At 44.6% G+C, this 23,831-nt stretch overlaps 1 protein-coding gene across 2 annotated transcripts in view; it reads right to left on the bottom strand.

Moving 5' to 3' along the window:
- LOC120915488 (beta,beta-carotene 9',10'-oxygenase-like) overlaps positions 1–19,362 on the bottom strand; it is a 40,484-nt gene extending 21,122 nt beyond the window's left edge. Inside the window, exons 1-6 of one of the 2 annotated variants that reach the window (XM_040326042.1) lie at positions 19,254–19,362; positions 9,133–9,328; positions 4,458–4,672; positions 2,963–3,078; positions 1,690–1,792; positions 522–650 (exon numbers count right to left, since the gene is read on the bottom strand). In XM_040326042.1, the coding sequence (XP_040181976.1) occupies positions 522–650; positions 1,690–1,792; positions 2,963–3,078; positions 4,458–4,672; positions 9,133–9,328; positions 19,254–19,293 (799 nt within the window). In that variant the 5' untranslated portion in view covers positions 19,294–19,362. Of the gene's footprint in view, positions 1–521; positions 651–1,689; positions 1,793–2,962; positions 3,079–4,457; positions 4,673–9,132; positions 9,329–15,460; positions 15,560–19,253 lie in introns of those variants that run through there. The other variant, XM_040326043.1, reaches the window with a different exon arrangement.
- Between the last annotated feature and the right edge of the window lie 4,469 nt (positions 19,363–23,831).

A 23,831-nucleotide genomic window follows, 5' to 3' on the forward strand; every position in this document is an offset into this window, starting at 1 on the left:
AAAGCCTCTTGAGGGGGGAGGGGGCGAGCAGGAGAGTCAGGACGCTCTCTACTTTGCAGATAGAGAAAGGAGCTGTGTGTTAGTGGACATCCTGACTCTCCTGTAGTCCAAGGGAGGGGGCGAGCATGACATTCCACACCAGGGAGAAAGCCTTGCATTACTGTGTGGAGTTACAGACAGAAGAACAGGAAGTGAGGATTTCTCAGAAGAAATAAGGACATTTAAAAGCAAAATTGAAGTATGAGGTAAGTGAAGGAGGACTGCACTAAGGAAAAGGAAGCTATTTAGGGCAATTTTTTTTTTTACCTTTACAACCCCTTTAACTTCTCATATTGGTGTCATTATAGATCTAATCCAGAAAAATATGTGATAAAAAAAAATTTCCGTAGCCAGTGTAATTTGTAATGGCGAAAAAAAAAAAAAACACAAGCCAGAATTACATACATCTATATCAGTAAGAGAGAAAAAGGTTGAGAAAGTTCAACTATTATTCTCTTTTGGATATTCACAACCCAACTCACCAAAGCTGTGATAATAGGCAGGTTTCATTTTCTCCTCTGGATTTATGGAACATATGACTTGTGCTCCATCCAGAGTTTCTCCCGAGCTGGACTTCTGAGGGGGAACTCTAATTATATTGTACCGTGTACCTGTAAGGAAATAAATGTCATATGGTGATAATAAGCTTTAAAGGAGAATTAAAAAAATAAATAAATACATCAGTCCGATGCTGCAAGCTGTCCCCTACTGGCTCTAAGCCAGAGAACCAAGTGATCACGTGACTGCTAATCACTCAGTTCTGGTTGTTCACTGATCAGACAGTGGTGACTGTCAGTCACCAGATCTCTGCTCTGTCCCTCCAGTGCTCACTGGGCAGGAGAGGGGATGGGAGCAGCTGGCTCAGGCTCTCAGCAGTGCACTGAGAGGCTGAGCCAGCAGCCTGTAAGGCAGCTGGATGGATTCTGACATTTTCTGCATTATTGTTGGGATCCCTCCAACGTCTGGAGTGGCTATGTAATGTCAGCCAACAGCAGACTTTAGCCTGCTGTCGGATGATTCTGGGTCACTGGAGAGCATAAGTAAGTGCACTGCTGTGACAAGCTTGAGAAGTATGTCCAAAAGAACTTTGGCCCTATTTCTCTTTTAAAGAGCATTACCTACAGTGAAAACATATAGTAAAAATACACAGACAATGGAAATTATTCAATGCAATAAATTCCTTCTTTTGAAAAAGTAAGTCTGTCATGACCCTAAAAGGTAGCTGGACAGAGAATATCAGGTACTGTGGCATTCTGGGTACCCTTTCCTGCATCCTGGGTGCCCTAAATTGCAGGCACTGTAACATGTCAAGTTCAGCACTGATTCTGTATACTGGTGATACTATGTGCTCACACACCCTTTCTATATCATTGATGGCGCAGGACTACAACTAGCCTTACATTACATTATATATTATAGCATCCCAGAATACTTAGCTACCAGCCTGGTGTTAAATATGTCAAACAACAGAGAAGTTATTAGGTTTCAGTGAATATGCCTGCTCAGTTCCTCTAGTACAGTAAATAAATGGTTTTATAATAAAGAAACAACAGAATCTCATATAACTCCCAGGTTTTCTTTGCAAGGATAAGTTGTACACTAGCAAGCATTGTATGAATGAAGATGTACGGTAATTATCACATAGCTTACCTTCTTTCCCATAAGAATTTCCCATATTGTACACAGTCCCATCAGGGTCATAATGAGGGTGTGCTGTAGCACCATTTACGGCAATGAAATTGCTCCAGTCCACCTATTTATTAACAAATAAAAAGACAAAATGGGTAATAAATCCTCACCTGTTGTTATCAAGATGGTACTGTATGTATGTATGTATGTATGGGTCACCTTTATTTGCTATTAGGAAGGTTTTTGCTTATTTAAAAGTACGGTATTGCATCTCAAGATTTTTGTATTATACATTCATAAACTAATACATAAACTAGAAGCAGGGCCGGCCCTACCATGGGACCCGACGGTACCATTGTACCAGGCAGCACTTTCAGGGGGGGCAGCAAATTTCCTGCCTGCACGCCATCCCATTCCACCAGCTCCACTCTCCACTCCACTGTGGGGCTAATTGCCGCCCGACCGCTCCTCCCGTTCCGCTCTCCGCTCCACTGTGGGGTTAATTGCATGAATAGAGCCATAACAGGTCCTTTTTATACTCCTATATACATGTATAGAGCCATGATAGGTCCACTTTAGTTATCATGATATAAAATAATGGATGCGGGGGCATTTTGGTGGGCATAATTTTTTTTTTGGGGGGGGGGCAGCATTTTTATTCTTGGTACCAGGCAGCACAATGTCTTGGGCCGGCACTGACTAGAAGACACTAGAAACAACTAAGCATGGTGTGACTTTGAAGGCACAACAAAAGACTATCCAAGTTAGGGTAAATGTGCTTATAATCCGGCATTATACATAATCAATATAGAAAATTCAATTAAATTTTTTTCGCAAAATAGACGCTTTTTGTGGACTTAATCCACTTCATCAGATTAATAGTGGAGCATATAAATATCCTCTGGGCTAATACCAGTACAGGGAAAGACAAACCCCAACAGGGAGGTAAAATCATTAGGTAAGGCCTGGGGCCAGCACTCGGGAGGACCTACACAGATGAGAATAGTTGTAGATGGTTCAACCTAGTGGCATAATATAGTGTTTATATAAAAGAAAATATCTGATATGATTTGCCATGTCCAAACAAATTTACAGAGGCCCACAGGTCACACCACTTAGGGACCGCTGTTGGACATTCTCAGCATGTCCGATTTGTATTCAACAAAATGCAACCATCTATGTACCCTGCATGGAAAACGTCCACACAGGACACATGCTTAGAGACAGCTATTCTTCATCTAAGACCTTTGAATCCTAAAAAATCCTTCCTGAAATCCATAGATTTCTTTATTACCTTGTCCAGTGTTTTTAGACTTGCTGGATCCACTTTTCGCATGAAATTGGTCTCAGTGCTGACATAATAATCCCCTTTATAAATCACATAGTTTACACTACAGTTGTCAGTGGATACTGAAAGGGATTGAAAAAAACAAAAAAAAAAAAAAAAGTTATGTTTACTGAAGTGATAAAACACTAAAAGAATACAGAGTTGGTGGCTAAAAGGCAATTTCAAAAGTAAAGATTATGTCTTGGCTCTGGGCCTGTGGACACCATTGTGCTGCGGTAATGAAGTGGCATCCAATACACCTCGCCAACTAAAGTGTGTTGGAGCGCACAGTAACGCACTACTAGGCATTGTAGCGTGCTGCTTTACAAGAAGCAGAACATGCACATTTATGGCGTGTTTTATGCATTAGGCAGTCTGTTCAAAGTAATAGGTTGTCTTAACGCATTGTGCAATAATCCGTGTGCATTAATGTAGTCCAACAATATTAATAAGGCCTGCATGTTATACTATAATTGCATGTACATAAAAGCCATCCTGAAAATGTTCTAAGAAAAAATAAAATAAAAATAAACTGAACAGAGTGCCATACTGGGTCTTGCAGCTCCACAGAGATATGAGGGATGCCAACAGAACATAAGAGGAATTTTACTTGTCAAAAGACATACAATTGGGGCTCTTGGCCCTAAAGAGGGAAGGAGTTCTTTAGTGTTCTAGGACTCCAGCCCTGTAAACACGGGCCAGAATCTCGTCAGGAAAAAAACACTGTTTTTCCAGACGAAATTCTTGGCAAGAATCTCTTGCCGCCCGAGCGGTTCTTTTGAAAGGCAAGAACGCAGTGACGTCTTCGCGTACAATGAGCATGCGCTCGTCACATTCAATGCCGTCGCCGCCATCTTGCTGCACCCTACCTTTGCCTAGGAAGCTACCGCCCATGTGTCAAAGTCATTTTGAGCATGCGCGGGTTTCCACGGCGACAGGTAAGTATACACACTTTCGGGTTTCTCGGCAGGAAAACACTGCCGAGATTCACAACGAGAAAATAGAGAGCAGGTTCTCTATTTTTCTCGTCAAGATTTTAGGCAGTTTTTTTGACGAGAAACCTGAAAGCCTCGTACACACGCACGGTATATTCGTCACGAAAGCTCTGCCAGCAGTTTTCTTGCTGGTTCTTGCCGAGAAAACCGAGCGTGTGTACGAGGCTTCCTAGTTCTATATGATGGACAGCGCAAAAAAAAGTCACATAGGGGTTTATTTACAATCTGCTTCTAACCTCAGCTTGTTCAATTAAGCTTTGGCAATACAACTTGGAAGCCAATTGGTTTTTATGCAGAAGTGATTTTGCATTCTTCATCTTTGGTAAATAAACCCCATAGTGTGAATGAAATAAACCAAACCATTTAACAACTTTCACTGGTTTGAGTAAGGTCCAAGTCACAGATCATGGTCTGTGGCCTCTGGGCTGCAGTGATAGGGACACTACTGTTTCTCTAAAGATATCTACCTTTTTTAAAATCAAATCTGGATTTCATGCGATCGTATATAGACATGCAGGGGTCTGGAGCTGCCAAAGTACCAAACTCTGAGCATACAATCCGGTTCTCCTTCTTATTCTTTATATAGGCGTCACTTTCCAGAAATTTGCTCATGTAGGTGACGGAGCCATTTTCAATGTGGAAGTTGTGCATTAAAGCCATGCCATCAAACCAGTGATTGTACCTAAAAACAAGAGACACCATTCTTAAACAAGGTAGGAAATAATAGAAACATCAACAAATCTCCACTGACTTACATATAGTAAGTTATTGCTTGTTTGTGATTACAGCTTTCCTTAACCACTTGCTTACTGGGCACATATACCCCCTTCCTGCCCAGGTGAAATTTCAGCTTTCGGGACTGCGTCGCGTTAAATGAAAATTGCGACGTGGCTCTCAAACAAAATTTATGTCCTTTTTTCCCACAAATAGAGCTTTCTTTTGGTGGTATTTGATCACCTCTGTAGTTTTTATTTTTTGCGCTATAAACAAAAAAAGAGCGACAATTTAAAAAAAAAAAACACAATATTTTTTACTTATAATAAATATAAATAACATTTAATATATATCCCGGACACTGCAAGGTGTATTTTCACCTTAATGCATAGGATGCAGGTGATAAAACAGCTCCTTTAAGATCTCCTATATTTTAACCACTTCAGATCCGTAGGACGTCCTGGACTTTGAGCGGTGATATCTGAATGATGCCTGCAGCTGCTGGCATCATTCAGATATCGCTGTCTTCAGCTGACGATTCTGTGCACCAGAAGAACGATCAAAGCGGCGGTTCCGCCGCTCGATCGTTCTTCTAGGCAGCGGGAGGGGACGTCCCCCCCCTCCCGCCGCCATCCGGTGCTTCTCCGGGCTCTCCCGTGCCATCGGGGGCCCGGAGAGCGAATCGGCCGGCGCTCGTTGGTGAACCATAGAGATGACTGGTGACCAGACGGTCACAGTCATCTCTATGACCGTCGGAGGGCCGGGCGCGACGTTATGACGTCACGCCCGGTACCCGGAAGTAAACAAAGCCGCTATCGCGGCTGTCGGCATGTAATCGGTGAAATTTTTTTCACCGATTTCATGCTTGTAAGCCTGTAGGAGAGATGTGAGGTCTTATTGACCCCACATCTCTCCATAAAGAGGACCTGTCACAGTGATTCCTATTACAAGGGATGTTTACATTCCTTGTAATAGGAATAAAAGTGATCAAAAAAAAAAAAAGTAAAAAAAAGTGTAAAAATTAAAAAATGAAGTAAAAAAATTAAATAAAATACTAAAAAAAAAAATTTAAAACGCCCCTGTCTCGGTCGCTCGCGTGCAGAAGCGAACGCACATGCAAGTCCCGCCCACATATGTAAACACCGTTCAAACCCCACATGTGAGGTATCATCGCGTGCGTTAGAGCGTGTGCAACAATTCTAGCACTAGACCTCCTCTGTAACTCAAAAATAGTAACCTGTAAAAAAATTTAAAGCGTTGCCTATGGAGATTTTTAAATACCGAAGTTTGGCGCCATTCCATGAGTGTGCGCAATTTTAAAGCGTGACATGTTAGGTATCTATTTACTCGGCGTAACATCGTCTTTCACATTATACAAAAAAATTGGGCTAACTTTACTGTTTTGTTATTTTTTAATTCATGAAATTGTTTTTTTCCCTAAAAAAAGGTGTTTGAAAAATTATTGCGCAAATACCATGCGAGAAAAAAAGTTGCAATGACCGCCATTTTATACCCTAGGGTGTCTGCTAAAAAAATATATAATGTTTGGGGGTTCTGAGTAATTTTCTAGCAAAAAAATTGTGATTTTTACATGAAGGAGAGAAGTGCCAAAATAGGCCCGGTAACGAAGTGGTTAAAGCGGAGTTCCAACCACAATTAGCATTTTTTAAATGTATGTCCTTTCATCCTGCGTTTTTATAATATAAATCTGGTCACTTACTATTTTACAATCCGCCGCCGATCCGCATAGATATTCAAAAAAGATAGTTTATAAAACTATATCTACACCGTTGTCATTTTGCTTGTGGGCAATGTGAAGCCTACAGGCACTTATTTCCTGGAAGTCTTGGATGGGGAGTGATAATTGGACAGCGCACTGCATCCTGGGAAATGATGACACACAATTCCCAGGAGCATTAGAGGGAGATGATGTCAGAATCCTAGGTGGATTCAAAGGCAGATTTTGTGGGACCGCATAGCAACAGGCATTTCCAGATCAGTAAAAAAAAAAAAATATATTTTTTTTCTTTTTTAGTCGTAAGCTAGAGTTTAAAGCAAAATAGTTTTTTTGATGGAACCTCCACTTTAAATAAGTATTATTATAGTTTAATTAAAACTGAACACTTGGCAGACATAAGACACAATTTAATCCAGTTAAGCATTCATAAAAAATACTAATCAGGTGTTGAAAAAGTGGGATCTGGGAAAACTGAACAACAGTAAAATATGAATGTAAAATAAATGATAACTTTCAATAGGCTTTTAACCACTTCAATACCGGGCACTTTGCCCCCCATTCCTGCCCAGAACAATTTTCAGCTTTCAGCGCTGTCGCATTTTGAATGACAATTGCGCGGTCATACTACACTGTATTCAAACTAAATTTGTATAATTTTCTTCTTACAAATAGAGCTTTCTTTTGGTGGTATTTTATCACCTCTGGGGTTTTTATTGTTTGCTAAACAAACTAAAAAATAAGACCGACAAAAAAAAGTTTTGTTTCTGTGTAAAATTTTGTTTTCTCCTTCACCGACGGGCACTGATATGTAGATTTGATGGGCACTGATTTGCAGCACTGATGGGTACCGATAGGCGGCACTGATGTGCAGAACTGATGGACACTAATAGATGGCACTGATGGGCATCACTGATGATTAGGTATGGACAGTATTTTTTTTTGATGGGCAATGATTGGCACTGTGATGGGTACTGACAGGCGTTTCTGATAGGGCACTGACTGTCAGCTGATGGGTACCGATTGGCATAGTTTGTGGCACATCTGATGGGGCTGAGCGGATAATCAATGCGCTGATCATCAGCACAGACCCCCCCCCCCCTCTGACAGGGAGTGCTGTCGATCGGGATAAAGGGTTTTAACCACTTGCTGCCAAATCACGTACCTGTACATCATTTGGCTTCAAGTGGTCGTACCAGAGTGATACCTCCAGCTGCAAACATCACCTCGGTACCGTTATTTAGAACTGAGGGTCGACTCTCTTCTAAAAGCAACCCATGCAGCTAAGCATTCACTCGGCTGTCATTACACACAGCGGGAGGGGACTCCCCCCCACCTGAGCAACTAGCCAGCACGTTTGCTGGCTGGCTGGAGACCTAAACAAAGGAGGTGGAAACATCAGGCTGACTTTTTGGCATTAAAGGGGCAAATGGACGGGGCCAAGTAAAATTTGGATGAGAACCTTCTTCCCTCAGCCAAAACATTGAAGATGGGTTGGGGATGGGTCTTCCAGAATGACAATGACCCAAAACATACCATCAAGGCAACAAAGATGTGGCTCAAAAAGAAGCACATTAAGGTCATGAAGGGAACAGAAACTGAGTTTCCAAGCAAAAGCAAAGAAACCTTAAGGATTTAGAGAAGATCTGTAAAGAAGAGTGGACCAAATCCCTCCCACAATGTGTGCAAACCTGGTAACCAACTGCAAGAAACGTCTTACCTCTGTGCTTGCCAACAAGGGTTTCTCCACCAAGTACTAAGCCATGTTTTGTTTGGGGAGCAAATACATAATTCTACTTACTGAACTGCAACTCAATTTAGAACATTTGTTTCATGTGTTTTTTCTGGGTTTTAGGTTGATATTCTGGGCCAGATTCACGTAGAATCGCGGCGGCGTAACGTATCCTAGATACGTTACACCGCCGCAAGTTTTCATTGCAAGTGCCTGATTCACAAAGCACTTGCGATGAAAACTACGCCGGCGGCCTCCGGCGCAAGGCGGGCCAATTAAAATGGGCGTGTGCCATTTAAATTAGGCGCGCTCCCGTGCCGGACCTACTGCGCTCAGTTGCGCAATTCCTGTCATGCTTTGCGCGCCGTGACGTCATTTTCTCGAACGGCGACGCGCGTAGCGTAATTCCGTATTCCCGGACGGCTTACGCAAACGACGTTCATTTTTAAATTTCGACGCGGGAACGACGGCCATACTTTAGACAGCGATACGTTTGCTGACTAAAGTTAGGGCACCCAAAACGACGACTAACTTTGCGACGGAAAACTAGACTAGCGGCGACGTAGCGAACGCGAAAATCCGTCGTGGATCGCCGTAACTCCTAATTTGCATACCCGACGCTGGTTTACGACGCAAACTCCCCCCAGGGGCGGCCGCGGTATTGCATCTTAAGATCCGACAGTGTAAAACAATTACACCTGTCGGATCTTATGGCTATCTATGCGTAACTGATTCTATGAAGGAGATACGCCGTCGTATCTGCTCTGTGAATCTGGCCCTCTGTCTCTATCATTTAAAATACACCTATGATAAAAAAAATATAGACCCTTCATTTCTTTGTAAGTGGGCAAACTTACTGAATCTGCAGGGAAATCAAAAAACGATTTTTCCCCACTGTACAAGCCAACAAACACCACACTCTATACTTCAATGCGTCAACATCAACAAATACCATTCTTACTTGTCATTTCCGAATTCGAATCTGCCAGGTCCGTTACGTAGAAGACTGCCTTGGATCCATTTTGGGACGGCACCTCTGATCTTGGCTGGAATTGGCTGGGGAGTTTCTTGCACAGTTTGGAACAGAGGCGCTATGCATTCTACATTGGCTTGCGTGGAGAAACATACCCTCTCCCACACACACCACTTCTTAACAACTAAAACAAAACAGGAATTGTGTTAGAAAAAGTAAAATTGTAATTTATTTAGGTACAGAAAGAACAGCTATAAAACTTTCAAATATATACTGCAACAATCTCCTAGCTGAACAGCCCTGCCCATCAATGCATTGTAGAACAGTTGTGGGTCATATGATGCTTAGAAGCTCTGCTAGAGAAACGCTTTTTACTAATCTTTGCTACTGTTCTTTCTTTTGGATATGGCTGAGCAAGAGGATTGATTGCCACCACATTTAGAACGAAATGCACTTCCTCTCCAGCACCGGACACAGACTTTAGCCATTGCCTAGCTCAGGGGTGTCCAAACTTTTTCAAAGAGGGCCAGATTTGATGAAGTGAACATGCGTGAGGGCTGACTATTTTGCCCGACATTCTTTGAACCATTAAAATTCGGTCTTAGCTAGGGGTGCAACGGATCACAGTTGATCCGTGATCCGAACGGGTCACCCCCTTCGGATCGGAAAACACACTGTGATCCGCGGATTGCCACGGCTCTGGAGCTAGGCCGAAGCCGCGGCCTTTCCTAATGTTACGGCGGCGGCTTCGGCCTACCTCCGGAGCCGCGACCATAACGCTAGGAAAGGCCGCGGCTTCGGCCTAGCTCCGGAGCCGCGGCCATCTTGGTACACCCGGCGGCGGCCCTCCTCTGTTTACACCCACAGAGGAGGAGCCCGCACCCGTGGGACACGCCGCTCGTCTGTCGGTACTAGCTGGGGGGGGTCACTGTACTGAAAAGGGGGTCACTGTCCTGAGAAAAGGGGGTCACTGTCCTGAGAAGGGGGGGTCACTGTCCTGAGAGGGGGGGTCACTGTCCTGAGAAGGGGGGGTCACTGTCCTGAGAAGGGGGGGGTCACTGTCCTGAGAAGGGGGGGGTCACTGTCCTGAGAAGGGGGGGTCACTGTCCTGAGCAGGGGGGGGGGGTCACTGTACTGAGAAGGGGGGTCACTGTACTGAGAAGGGGGGGTCACTGTACTGTGAAGGGGGGGTCACTGTACTGTGAAGGGGGGGTCACTGTACTGAGAGGAGAGGGGGGGGTCTCTGTACTAAGAGGAGGGGGGGTGTCTGCACCGAGGGGGTACTATAATTGGTGGGGGGGGGGAGATGTGGATATTACAGTGGGGGAGATTTTTTTTTTTTTTTTTGCCGATCCGAAAAATGATCCGATCCGTGACTCCTGATCCGAGGAACGATCCGAACCGTGAGTTTTTTGATTCGTTGCACCCCTAGTCTTAGCATGTTCATCCAAGCAACTAATACACTGCCCAACAAAAATTCTCTTGCCTTTGTGGCCGTGTGTGGTGAAGAGATGAGCTTGGGTGTGTTATTTGGATATACTGTATATATTTCTTTTGTGGTCCTAACTAATCCCAGAGCGCTGCTCAGGACTAAGGATGAGCTTGGGCATGTTATTTGGATATACTGTATTTATCAGGCCAATAACACGCACAGGCTCACCATTGCCATGCATGCAGCCTTACATGTGCCATGAATGCGGCCTTACCATTGCAATCAATGCAGCCTTACCATTGCAACTAATGCAGCCTCACATGTTCCATGAATGCAGCCTTACCATCAGTGCAGCCTGATCGATGCCCGTCTGCAGCCTCGGAGGGCAGAGGGAGGGGGGCGGGACGAGTGCCGACAGAGTACAAACAGGAGAATCTCTTGTTTATTTTGTGGCCCCTTTAATACGCCTAAAAGGCCTTATACACAAGATAGGTTAACCAGAGGCCAGCGGTCTGAGGGACCGTTTTCATCGGTCGAAACCAATCGTGTGTGGGCCCCATAGGTTATTTACCCATCGGTTAAAAAAAAGCCAACTTGCTTTAAATTTAACCGATGGATTGGTAACCGATAGGTCAAAACCGATCGTTAGTAGGCACAACCATCGGTTAAAAATCCACGCATGCTCAGAATCAAGTCAACGCATGCTTGGAAGCATTGTACTTCGTTTTTTTCAGCACGTCGTTGTGTTTTACGTCACCGCGTTCTGACACGATCGGTTATTTAACCGATGGTGTGTGGGCGCGACGGACCATCAGTCAGCTTCATCGGTTAACCTATGACAACGGTCCTTCAGACCGTTCTCATCGGATGGACTGATCGTGTGTACGAGGCTTCAGCGAATGAGGAGGTTATCTTACTTGTTAAGCTTGAAGATAAAAAAGCACTTGGAGTTTCACTTATGGTGTTTGTAAGCTGACTTGAACTGCTTATAATACCATGGCTGGTTGTATTTAGAATAGTTGGCAAAACGGGTGGTGGCTCAGTAGGGTACTGCTTGGTAAGCAAGCTAAGAGCGGGTGCATTGATAAGGTTGCATTGTATTGCTATTCTTTTTCCAGCAGAGGTTTGAATTGCTTTATTCTTTTTCCGCCCAGGAGGATCAGTGTCAGAAAATCTACATTTGATGCAAGAATCTCCAGTATCCATTGAGTTCTTCTGCGCTTAGCCTTAAAAAGGGAGTTCCAGCCGTATTTATGTTTATTAAAAGTCAGCAGCTCCAAAAATGCCTTGTTTCCACTGAGCGGAACGGTTCGGGTCGGCACAGTTTGAAACAGTTAGAATGGTCCGGTCTATTCAGGTGAGCGTTTCCACTGCAAGTCAGACCATCAGGGGCCATACAGGGTTTAGAAAAAATGCCTAGCGTGTCCACCAATCAGTGGAATGTATTGTAGCTCCGCCCTAACCGAACCGTTCCATTTTCTATGGCCCCACATCTGAAGCAGGACCCAGAATGGTGCGGTACGGTTCGGTTTCATGGCACACTTTCATAATGGAAAAAACACCCAAAATACCATACCGAACCGATCCGCTCAGTGGAAACGAGGCAAAAGTGTAGCTGCTGGCTTTTAATAAACAAACACTTACCTGCTCCACGGTCCAGCGACGCAATGCCCGGAGCGTCGCTCCTCTCCCCCCTCTCTCCGCCGGCGCCTCCATTCTAACTGTGGGCACCTGGCCATGGCAGCTTTCGGCTTCACGGCCGGGCACTCACTGCGATCCCTGGGCGGAAGGAGCAAGTGGGACAGGAAGTTCCACTCCTACTGAAGCCCCCACTCCAACCCAAAAAAATGACATGCCGAATTTGGCATGTAAGGGGGTGTGGAGTGGTTAAAGCGGAAGTTCCACTTTTGCGTGGAACTCCGCTATAAACATTCCAAAGGGTGGAGGAGGATCAGGTTCAAACAGAGTTGGTAAAGCATCAGGCTTCATCACTTTCTTGCCATTGTCAGTGTCCCAGTAGTTGTCTTTGGTGAAATGCCTTGAACATATTCGGAAACTGTCATAATTCTTTCCCTTTAGAACTTTGTATACAAGGCATTCCCCTATTCTGCCTAGTGACACTGTCACTGATGACCGTTTCCTGTAATCGGGAACGGTCATCAGTGACGCGTCACGTGTAGCCACGCCCCCCAACAGTAAGAATCACTCCCTAGGGAACACTTTTTTTTTTTTTTTTTTTTTTTTAAAGTGTATTTTGTGCGTGAACTCGAGAGAGGAGCCGGACTGCAGGAGTTGGGAGTAGGCAGGCCTCCCCCAGAGGCAATCTGCCACCTTTCTCCATCCCCCGGGTGGCAATGGCGGGTGTGTGAGGGGGTCCTCCCACACAGCCCGCCCTACCTGCTCCGCTTTGAAGCCCAACGGGGCAGAGGGACTATAAGGGAGTGAGAGGATCAAGCCCGCTCAACCAGCCCCGTTAGTCCTTCGCCTCTCTTTTTTTTAGAGACCGCGTGTTCAAAGTGCGTGCATGTTAACCCAATTTCGAGTGCGTGTAAGTGTGGTGGTTTTTGTGGGAGGGGGGTGGGCATACTAAGCGCAGGCTTACCTCGCATAGCACACCCACCGGGAGCCGGGCTGAGACCACCAAACTCAATTCACAGGTAGCCGAGACCGGGATCCGAACCCCTAGCTGCAGAGGTGAATGGCTTGTCAGCGCAGTGCCAATCGCGTTGAGCCACCGCAGCTCCCTCCCTAGGGAACACTTAACCCCTGCAGCGCCACCTAGTGGTTAACCCCTTCACTGCCAGTGTAATTTTTACACTAAGCAGTGCATTTTTATAGCACTGATCGCTGTAAAAATGACAATGGTCCCAAAATGGTGTCAAAAGTGTACGATGTGTCCGCTATAATATCGCAGTCACGATAAAAATTGCTGATCGCTGCCATAACTAGTAAAAAAATAAAATATTAATAAAAATGCCATAAAACAGTCCCCTACTTTGTATACGCTATAACTTTTGCGCAAACCAATCAATAAACGCTTATTGCAATTTTTCTTTACCAAAAGTAGGTAGAAGAATACGTATCGGCCTAAACTGTGAAAAAAATAAATGATATATTTTTTGGGGATATTTATTATAGCAAAAAGTAAAAAAAAAATTTAATTTTAATTTATCAAAGACCAGGCCACTTTTTGCGATTCGGCACTGCGTAGCTTTAACTGACAATTGCGCGGTCGTGCGACGTGACTCCCAAACAAAATTGACGTCCTTTTTTTTCCCCACAAATAAATCTTTCTTTTGGTGGTATCTGATCACCTCTGAAGTTTTTATTTTTTGCGCTATAAACAAAAAAAAAGAGCGACAATTTTGAAAAAAAAAATATTTTTTTTTTACTTTTTGCTATAATAAATATCCCATTTTTATTTTTTTTTTACTTTTTTTTTCTCAGTTTATGCCGATACGTATTCTTCTACATATTTTTGGTGAAAACAATTGCAAGAAGCGTTTATTGATTGGTTTGCGCAAAAGTTATAGCGTCTACAAAATAGGGGATCGAATTATGACATTTTTTTTTTATTATTATTTTTTTAATAGTAATGGCGACGCTCTGCGATTTTTGGCAGGACTGCGATATTACGGCAGACACATCAGACACTTTTGACACATTTTTGGGACCATTCACATTTATACAGCGAACAGTGCTATAAATATACACTGATTACTGTGTAAATGTGACTGGCAGGGAAGGGGTTAACACTAGGGGGCGATCAAGGGGTTAAATGTGTTCCCTGTTAGGTGATTCTTACTGTGGGGGGAGGGGACCGATGCTGTGTCCCTATGTACAAGGGAAACACCATCGGTCTCCTCTCCCTGACAGGACGTGGATCTCTGTGCTTACACACAGAGATCCACGTCCCTGGCTCTGTAACTGCCGATCGTCGGTACCCGGCGGACATCGCGGCCGCCAGACACGGACATTGGCACCTGAGTGACGCGCCTGACGTCCTCGGGCCTCCCGGCCGATATTTGTCAATGGCCGGGGTCTCAAGTGGTTAATAAAATATATCCAAAGGATAATGCACAAGGCTGGTGCGCCCTTTTCTTCTTTTTCTCTTTGACATTTATACAGTAATCAGTGCATTTTTATAGCACTGATCGCTGTATAAATGTCACTGGTCCCAAAAAAGTGTAAAAAGTGTCCGATCTGTCTGGCACAATGTTGCAGTCCCCCAAAAAAATGCAGATCACCGCCATTACTAGTAAAAAAAAAAAAAATAAGAATAATAAAAATGCCATAAATCTATTCCCTATTTTGTAGACGCTATAACTTTTGCGGAAACCAATCAATATACGCTTATTGTGATTTTTTTGAACGAAAAATATGTAGAAGAATAGATATCGGCCTAAACTGATGAAGTTTGTTTTTTACTTTTTTTGGGGGGGATATTTATTATAGCAAAAAGTAAAAAATATTGTTTTGTTTTTTTCAAAATCGTCGCTTTTTTTTTGTCTATAGTGCAAAAAAAAAAAAACACAGAGGTGATCAAATACCACCAAAAGAAAGCTCTATTTGTGGGGAAAGAAGGAGTCAGTTTTGTTTGGGTGCAGTGTCGCATGACCTTGCAAAATAATAATAATATTATTATTATTGCACAAGAGCTGTAATAATCCAGCCTGACAGACATGAGGTTTTTCATTGAGGAAACCTTACTGGCTGATGTGTACAGCACCTGGGATCCCCCTGTTATCACTTCCCATAGACTTCCTATTCCAATACAGAGCAGTCATGGGGAAGAAGCACATTCAGCCTCTTGTTGTATAACACTGAGCCCTCACAGCTTCCGTACACAGCACTACCCTCAATGCTCCCAGACACTGATATTACCTGACACACGGAGCACTCTGCTAACCTCCACCACTCTCATGTTCCACAACAAAACTCCTATAGTCCCCGTACCCCCCTCTCTGTACACCTATTGGGCGTTGCCTCTGTCAATCACTGAGCTTTCCGCCCTGATTGGTCTTTCATCTCTATAAGAATCGTCCTGCCAGAGATAACGGAAGTGACGTGTTCGGTACAGCTATATGTCACAGCTCTGTGCATACACAACACACCTATACTACACTGATGACTTCTTTTTTTTATAAAGTTTTTATTGTTTATGCCAAAAATACAAGTTATTGACATCATTCTTACCACAGAATGTGCAGCGCTGCACTTATTGTTTTCTGTTTATACTTGACTTTGTTTGTTTGTGTGCTGGCTGCTACATGGTCTAAATTTCTCTAACTAGCGCAATTTTTTTCCCCACATTTTTTTACCACAGAATGTAAAAAAAAAAAAAAAAAACAATGAGTACGAGATTGTAAGCTCCTTAGGCTGGGTTTGCACTAGTGCGATGGCAGACAGCGCAGGTGATTCGCACCGCATTGCTGTGCAGATCACATGCGATGTCTGTGCGATGCAAATTTTGTATGGCTGAAATCGCATCACATTCTCACTGGAATGGTGCAGGACCTTTTTTTTGGACCGCACGGGAAACGGATCGCATTGGGTATTCACACTTATGCGATCTGATTCCTGTCCCCTTTCATAACTCCCACTGCGTTCTGTGAACCAATTTGGTAGTGTCATTAACCACTTCAGCCCCAGGCAGATTTAGCCCCCTAATGACCAGGCCATTTTTTGGGGATACAGTACTGCGTCAATTTAACTGACAATTGCGCAGTGGTGCGACGTTGTACCCAAATTAAATGTATGTCCTTTCCCCCCCCCACAAATAGAGCTTTCTTTTGGTGGTATTTGATCACCTCTGTGGTTTCTTTTTCTTTTTTTTTTTTTTGCGCTATAAACAAAAATAGCCAATTTTGAAAAAAATATATATATTTTTTTTTACTTTTTGCTATAATAAATATCCCCAAAAAAATGTAAAAAAAAAAACGAATTTCATCATCAGCTCTACTACATATTTTTGATAAAAAAAATATTGGTTTGTGCAAAAGTTATAGCGTCTACAAAATAAGGGATAGATTTATGGCATTTTTATTATTATTATTTTTTTTTACTCGTAATGGCAGCGATCAGCGGTTTCTAGCGGGACTACCACATTGCGGCCGACAGATCGGACACTTTTGACACTTTTTTGGGACCAGTGACATTATAACAATGTAACAATTACTGTATAAATGACACTGGCAGGGAAGAGGTTAACACTAGGGGGCGATCAAGGGGTTAAGTGTTCCCTAGGAGGTGTTTCTAACTGTGGGGGGAGTGTACTTACAGGGAGTACAGAGAGATCGCTGTTCCTGATCACTAGGAACAGATGATCTCCCTGGACTCCCCTGGCAGAACAGGGATCTGTTTGTTTACATTGACAGATCCCCGTTCTGCCTCTCTGAGGAGCGATCGTGGGTGGCCAGGGGACATCGGTGCCATGCGCGCACTCGTTATATCTCTTAAACGAACCGCCGTACTGGTATGGCGTAGCGAGGAAAGAAAAATGCGGCACGTGAATTCCCCCTTACATCAGGTATCCCCCAGTGGAGCCCCCTCTTACATCAGGTGTCCCAGCAGCGGAGTCTCCGCCGCCATTAGAGAAAACCATAAGTAACAGGTCACTCGCCGAGGCCAGGAACAAACAAGAGGCGGAGCCGGCTGGGTGGCTGCCAATAGAAATTGAACTGCCGCCTACCCACTGCCTTTCCCACAACAGGGGACCAATGTCCCTTTGCCCCTCTTTCCTCCTCATGTGTCCCTCATTTTGGTCTGATCTATATAGATGCATATAAAATGCACTTTTTAACTATCCAAAAGTGTTAAAAGTGTTATGCCGCGTACACGCGACCATTTTCAATGTTCTAGAAAAAACAACGTTTTTTCCGACGTGATTCTTGTCAAGCCTGCCTTGCCTACACACGATCGTGAAAAAAAATGCTTGAGCAAAGCGCGGTGATGTACAACGCGTACGACGGCACTATAAAGGGGAAGTTCCATTCGGATGGCGCCACCCTTTGGGCTGCTTTTGCTGATTTCGCGTTAGTAAAAGTTTGGTGAGAGACGATTCGCGCTCTTCAGTCTTTGTGCTTTTCAGTCTGTTACAGCGTGACGAATGTGCTATCTCCATTACAAACGCTAGTTTTACCAGAACGAGGGCTCCCGTCTCATAACTTGCTTCTGAGCATGCGCGTTTTTTTCACGACGTGAAAAACGACAACGTGAAAAAAAACGCAAAAAATTAGAGCATGTTCTAAATTTTTAATGCCCGTTTTTCACGTCATGAAAAATGCTCTGGAGCCTACACACAATCGTTTTTAATGACCATTTTAAAAAAATGTAATTTTTCACGTCATGAAAAACGGTCGTGTGTACGCGGCATCAAACTTTTAATCGTATTTCTAAATTGCTGCATTTCTATATTCCAAAAGCCAATATAAAGGAATAGTAGTGGTAAAAAAAAGCTGTTGTGGGTTTAACCAATCTTGGCCTAGATTCAGTAACACTTACGACGGGCGTATCAGTAGATACGCCGTCGTAAGTCCGAATCCGCGCCGTGGCAACTTTAAGCGTATGCTCAAACTGAGATACGCTTAAATGTTGCTAAGATACGACCGGCGTAAGTCTCCTACGCCGTCGTATCTTAGGGTGCATATTTACCCTGGCCGCTAGGTGGCGCTTTCGCTGATTTCCACGTAGAATATGCAAATGAGCTAGATACGCCGATTCAAAAACGTACGTGCGCCTGGCTGATTTTTTTACGTTGTTTACGTAAGGTTTTTTCCGGCGTAAAGTTATGCCTGCTATATGAGGCATAGCCAATGTTAAGTATGGACGTCGGGACCGCGTCAAATTTTACGTCGATTACGTCGTTTGCGTAAGTCGTTCGCGAATAGGGCTGTGCGTAATTTACATTCACGTCGAAAGCATTGAATTTTTGCGGGTTAATTTGGAGCATGCGCACTGGGATACTTTCACGGACGGCGCATGTGCCGTTCGGAAAAAGCCTCATTTACGTGGGGTCACAATAAATTATCATAAAACACGCCACATCTTCCACATTTGAATTAGGCGGGCTTACGCTTTGAGAATACTGCACTTGCGATATGCTACGCCCGCCTAAAGATAGGCAAATCTATGTGAATCTAGCCCCTTGTTTTTTGTACAATTCTCCTTTAAGGGGGTGGGGCAAAGGGGTGTGTCCTATTCCTGCATACTTTTGCTGATGTCTCTCATTCCAGTCTCAGAAAGTTAGGAGGTGTGAAATTGTAACGCATCGCAACAAGCTGCAGAAAAATAGAAATAGCAAACAAAGCAAAAAAAAAGTGCATTGCAACATATTTACAAAATGCATGGTAGAGCGGCACAATTGAATACATGCTGTGAACAAGTATTGTTATAATCCATTCTGAAAGCGACTGAGACATTTGAAAAAAAAAAACCTTGCAGGCTGATACACTGTAATCAATAATGGACAACCAGGACTGCCTATTCCAATGCAGGGCAGCCCAGGAAGCACATTCACCTAATCACACAGCAGGCAGCCCTTTGTTGTATAACACTTCCCTTGTCGTATATATAACACTGAGCCTTCAAAGCATTTGTACATAGCACTGTACTGCCCCCAATGTTCCCAGTCTCCAGACAAGTATGTAGGAGCATTGATTGTATATACAGATATTACCTGACACACGCAGGACCCTGCTTATCTCCAGCACCCTCATCTTCCACTACAGAACTCCTCTGGACCCTGAACCCTGACTTTACTCCTATTGGTTGTATTCGCTGTCAGTCACTGAGCTTTCTGTCCTGCATTCCATACATAACGGAAGTCTGTGTAAAGTGGATTGTGTAAAGTTATGTGTACTACACCCACTGCAAAGACAAGCACAGTACATGCCACAGCTCTATGTACACGGTTCAAAGGGATTGTGAGGAGAGAGGAGAATGGATAAGGCAGAAACCAGTTCCTTAGGTGGAGTTCCACCTGAGGCCTCGTACACACGACGAGTTTCTCGGCAAAAAACAGCAAGAAACTTGCTGGGAGATATTTTTTTGCCGAGGAAACCGGTCGTGTGTACATTTTCGTCGAGGAAACTGTCCAGAAACTCGACGAGCCAAAAAGAGAGCAAGTTCTCTATTTCCTCGACGGGAATGGATAAACTTGCCTTGTCGAGTTCCTCAACAGCCTGACAAGGAACTCGACGAGGAAAACGATGTGTTTCGCCCGTCGAGTTCCTCGGTCGTGTGTACGAAGCTTCAGAGTGGAAACTTTGCTTATGTCGAAAACCTGTCAAAAACAGGTACTTGCTTCCACTTCCGTGTAAGGTCACCACGGCGACCTATGTCATTTACAACCCCTCCTCTATCCCCCCGCTGAATGGTCCCAGAAGACAGCGGGACCATTCAGAAAATCCAGTGCTTCTCGCACATTCGCAGTGGAAAACAGGCTATGAAGCTGCAAAGGCTTCACTTCCTGTTTCCCTTAGGATGCCGGTATGTTGTCACATTCTGCTCCCCATCACAGAATACTCCGGAAGTGACGTTCCGTCGCCGCCATCTTGCTACACCCCACACTCCTGCACAGTAATGATAGAGTGAGAAGGGAGCAAGCGGACATCTTGTTACACCCATCGGAGTTTTAGATTTCACACTTATTTTCAACACAAAACGGAGCTTATATACTTAAATACAGTGGCCCGGATTCATGAAACACTTACGCTGACGTATCTTGAGATACGCAGTGTAAGTGTGCAGATGCGCCGTCGTATCTATGCGCCTAACTCTTAAAACAAGATACGCCTGAAATGTGGCTTCATCCGACCGACATAAGTTCCCTACGCCGTCGTATCTCGGGCGCATATTTACGCTGGCCGCAAGGGGCGCTTCCATTGATTTACGCGTTGAATATGTAAATGACCTAGATACGCCAATTCACGAATGTACTTGCGCCCGTTGCAGTAATCTACGCCGTTTACGTAAGGCGTACGTCCGACGTAAAGTTATTCCACATTCCAGGAGGCGCATTCCAGGAGGCGCATCCCATGCAACGGTATGGACGACGGAACAGCCGTCGTATTTTACGTAGTTTACGTAGGACTACGTGAATAGGGTTGGGCGTAGGTTACGTTCAGTGATTCAACGTATCTTAGGCGTTCGTTCCGACGTGATTCTGCGAATGCGCACTAGGAGCGTCCATGGGATGGCGCATGCGCCGTTTGTTCGGCCCTTCATTTGCATGGGGTCACGCTTCATTTAAATGGATCACGCCCACTTCCTTCCTACTTTGAATTAGGCGGGCTTACGCCGGCCAATTTACGTTACGCCGGCGCAACGTTGGGAGCGAGTGCTTTGTGAATACTGTTCTTGCCTCTCTATTCTACGTCAGCGTAGCGCATATGAGATGCTCTACGCCGGTATAAAGATGCGCCGATCTACGTGAATCTGGCCCAGTGTTTTTATATTCCACGGACTGTTTACATGTTAAATGTCAAAATCAGAGGCGTTCTGTCACATTAGCAACCATGTAAGGTCAGCAGGTTTGCTGCTGCTTTTAAAATGTTACATTTAAACAGTCCGTCGGATTTCTAAATACTGTCTTTAAGCAAATAAGCTCAGTTTTTTTGTTTAAAACTGTGAAATCTAAAACTCCGGTGGGTGTAACAAGATGTCCACTTGCCACCTTCTCACTCTATCATTACTGTGCAGGACTGTGGAGTGTAGCAAGATGGCGGCGACAAAACATCATTCTGTGATAGGGAGCGGAATGTGACACTACACCGGCGCCTGCACCCGGAAACCGATGGACGGTTGGCTTTGGGTGCGGACATCGCGGGCTCCCTGGACAGGTAAGTGTACTTATATTAAAGGTCAGCAGCCTAGAACCCTGCTTTAAGGCCCCTTTCACACGGGTTCAGGTCTGTCTCTCTGTTTTTTAGGCGGACCTGAAAAAAATGCTCCATGCAGGTCTATAGAGAGATGGATGTCAGCGGTGACATGTCCGCTGACATTCGATCAGCTCCGATCCGCTAAAAATTCAGATGTATGGCGATCAGATGAGATCTGATGAAAATGGACATGGTGTCTGTTTTGGTCAGATCTCCACATAGGAATAGCTCTACAGACCCCTCCCCACTTAGTGAGCAGAGACGGACCTGTCATCCGCCGGCTCAGCGGAGATCAACAGAGCGATCTCCTGCTGAGCTGGCGGACTCCACTGCAACGGATCCCCCTTGTGTGGAAGGGGCCTACGGCCTCATTCACACGACGGACCGTTCAGGTCCATGCATCCCTATGGAGCGTCGGATGTCAGCGGAGACATGTCCTGATTGATGGCAGTCTCAGCGAGCCGTTGAGACGATGAGATGGTCGCTCCTCGCCCCTCCACTGCTCAGCGCCTCGATGAGTGCTGAGAAGTAGAGCAGAAGCTATGCTGACTGACAGTCAGTATCGCTCTGCTCGGGGAGGAGTGAGAACTGAGTCATCGGTGGTGTTCGGTTCTCAGTGCAGAGACGCCGGGGGACAGATGCAGCATCAGTCTAATGCTCCATCCACCGAGGTAAGTATGAATAGGGAAAAATAAAAACTTTACTTCTCTTTTAATTTGCAGGGATTTTCTCTCACTTCGCAGAAAAAAAATCTTGCAAAATCTCCCATACTCTTATCAAAAATGGAAAAAAAATAAAAATGTTGCCCATAGTTCTACTTTAAATGCCCTTAGAAGAGCCAGAAGCTGGGTAAGCACTTTGGTGAACAATCAGCAATAAGGGACATTCTTGAGAATTGGAATTACATGCTCAAGAGCATCAACACAAAACAATAAGGCTGAGGGCATCAGCTATACAGGCATACCCCACATTTAAGTACACAATGGGGTTTATTTACTAAAGATGGAAAGCGCAAAATCAGGCTCACTTCTGCATAGAAAACAATGAGCTTCCAGGTTTTATTACCAGGCTTAATTGAACAAGCTGGGGTTAGAAGCCCATTGGTTTCTATGCAGAAGTGAGCCTGATATTGCGATTTCCAGCATTAGTAAATAAACCCCGTTGTGTACTTAAAAGCGGGGTATGCCTGTAATTGATGATTATGGACCTGTATATTACTCTATGGCTAACTACACAGATTATATAAATCTAACGCGCTCACCGCCAGCTAGAGACCTTCATAGCCAAAAGCCACAAGTTTGCGCAGATTAGAACCACTCTGACGGAATTCGAAAACATGTGGGTCTCTGCGGACTCTCTACCCCATGCGGTCTCAGCACTATATGGGATGCTGGAGGCTGCGTCACCTACCCCTACGCCCCACTTTATCAGGGAGTTGGAAAGAGACCTACGAATTGACTTCACTAGGGAACAGCTTCATCACTTATACCGTTTCACTCACTCGAGCTCTGGACTCTAAGACCCAAGAAAACAACAAGCTATTGTCACGGTGGTACAGAGTGCCCACTACTCTGGCCAGAATTTTCCCTACTGCCTCTGATGTGTGCTGGAGGGGATGCGGGCAAAAGAGCATGTTCCTCCACATTTGGTGGGAGTGCCCGGTGCTCTGGCCGTTCTGGGAAATGGTTGGCAAACACATGTCTGATGGCCTGGGTGTGGATATCCCTGCTTTGCCTAAACATTTCCTGCTCCATATCCCCCCCATACCACTGTCACATTATTATAGAAGTGCTCTCCCCCACCTCCTCAATGCAGCAAAACGTCTCATACCACTCCATTGGAAAAGCTTGCATATTCCAAGCGAGCAGGACTGGTTGGGGAAGGTGGGGGAGATCATGGAGGCAGAGAGCTGGCTTGCAGACTGCTGGGACACCCGTAAACAATTTGATCAAACTTGGGCAGAATGGAAGGCTCACATTCACAACACAACCACGTTCTCGTCCAGTTTAGATGTGGCATTCCTGGCCCTTGCTGATCCCTCCTTTGGGAGGCTCGTTCAGGTGCGCCATCAGTTGACTAACCCGGACACCTCCTGATTACGGGTACATCTCATCAACAGCACCGATGAGAACTGTTTCGTATGCTTCCGCTTCTCCTGCTTTCTTCCCCTCTTTCTTTTCTCTTGCTTGTTTCCCATCTGACCTTCTATCTGTAACGTTACTCCAAATTCGATTCAGGTTTATGGATCGCAACTGCGGAGACTTCTCAGGTTCGAACCCAGGTTTCACTCTTAACTCAGTTAAGAGTTTGGGTTCTATCATCACAGCCTCAGTAAAGTAAATAATGCTTATTCCAGCATAAGCAACATAAAAGTA

This window comes from Rana temporaria, chromosome 10 (assembly GCF_905171775.1).
Source record: "Rana temporaria chromosome 10, aRanTem1.1, whole genome shotgun sequence".
Classification (NCBI taxonomy): domain Eukaryota; kingdom Metazoa; phylum Chordata; class Amphibia; order Anura; family Ranidae; genus Rana; species Rana temporaria.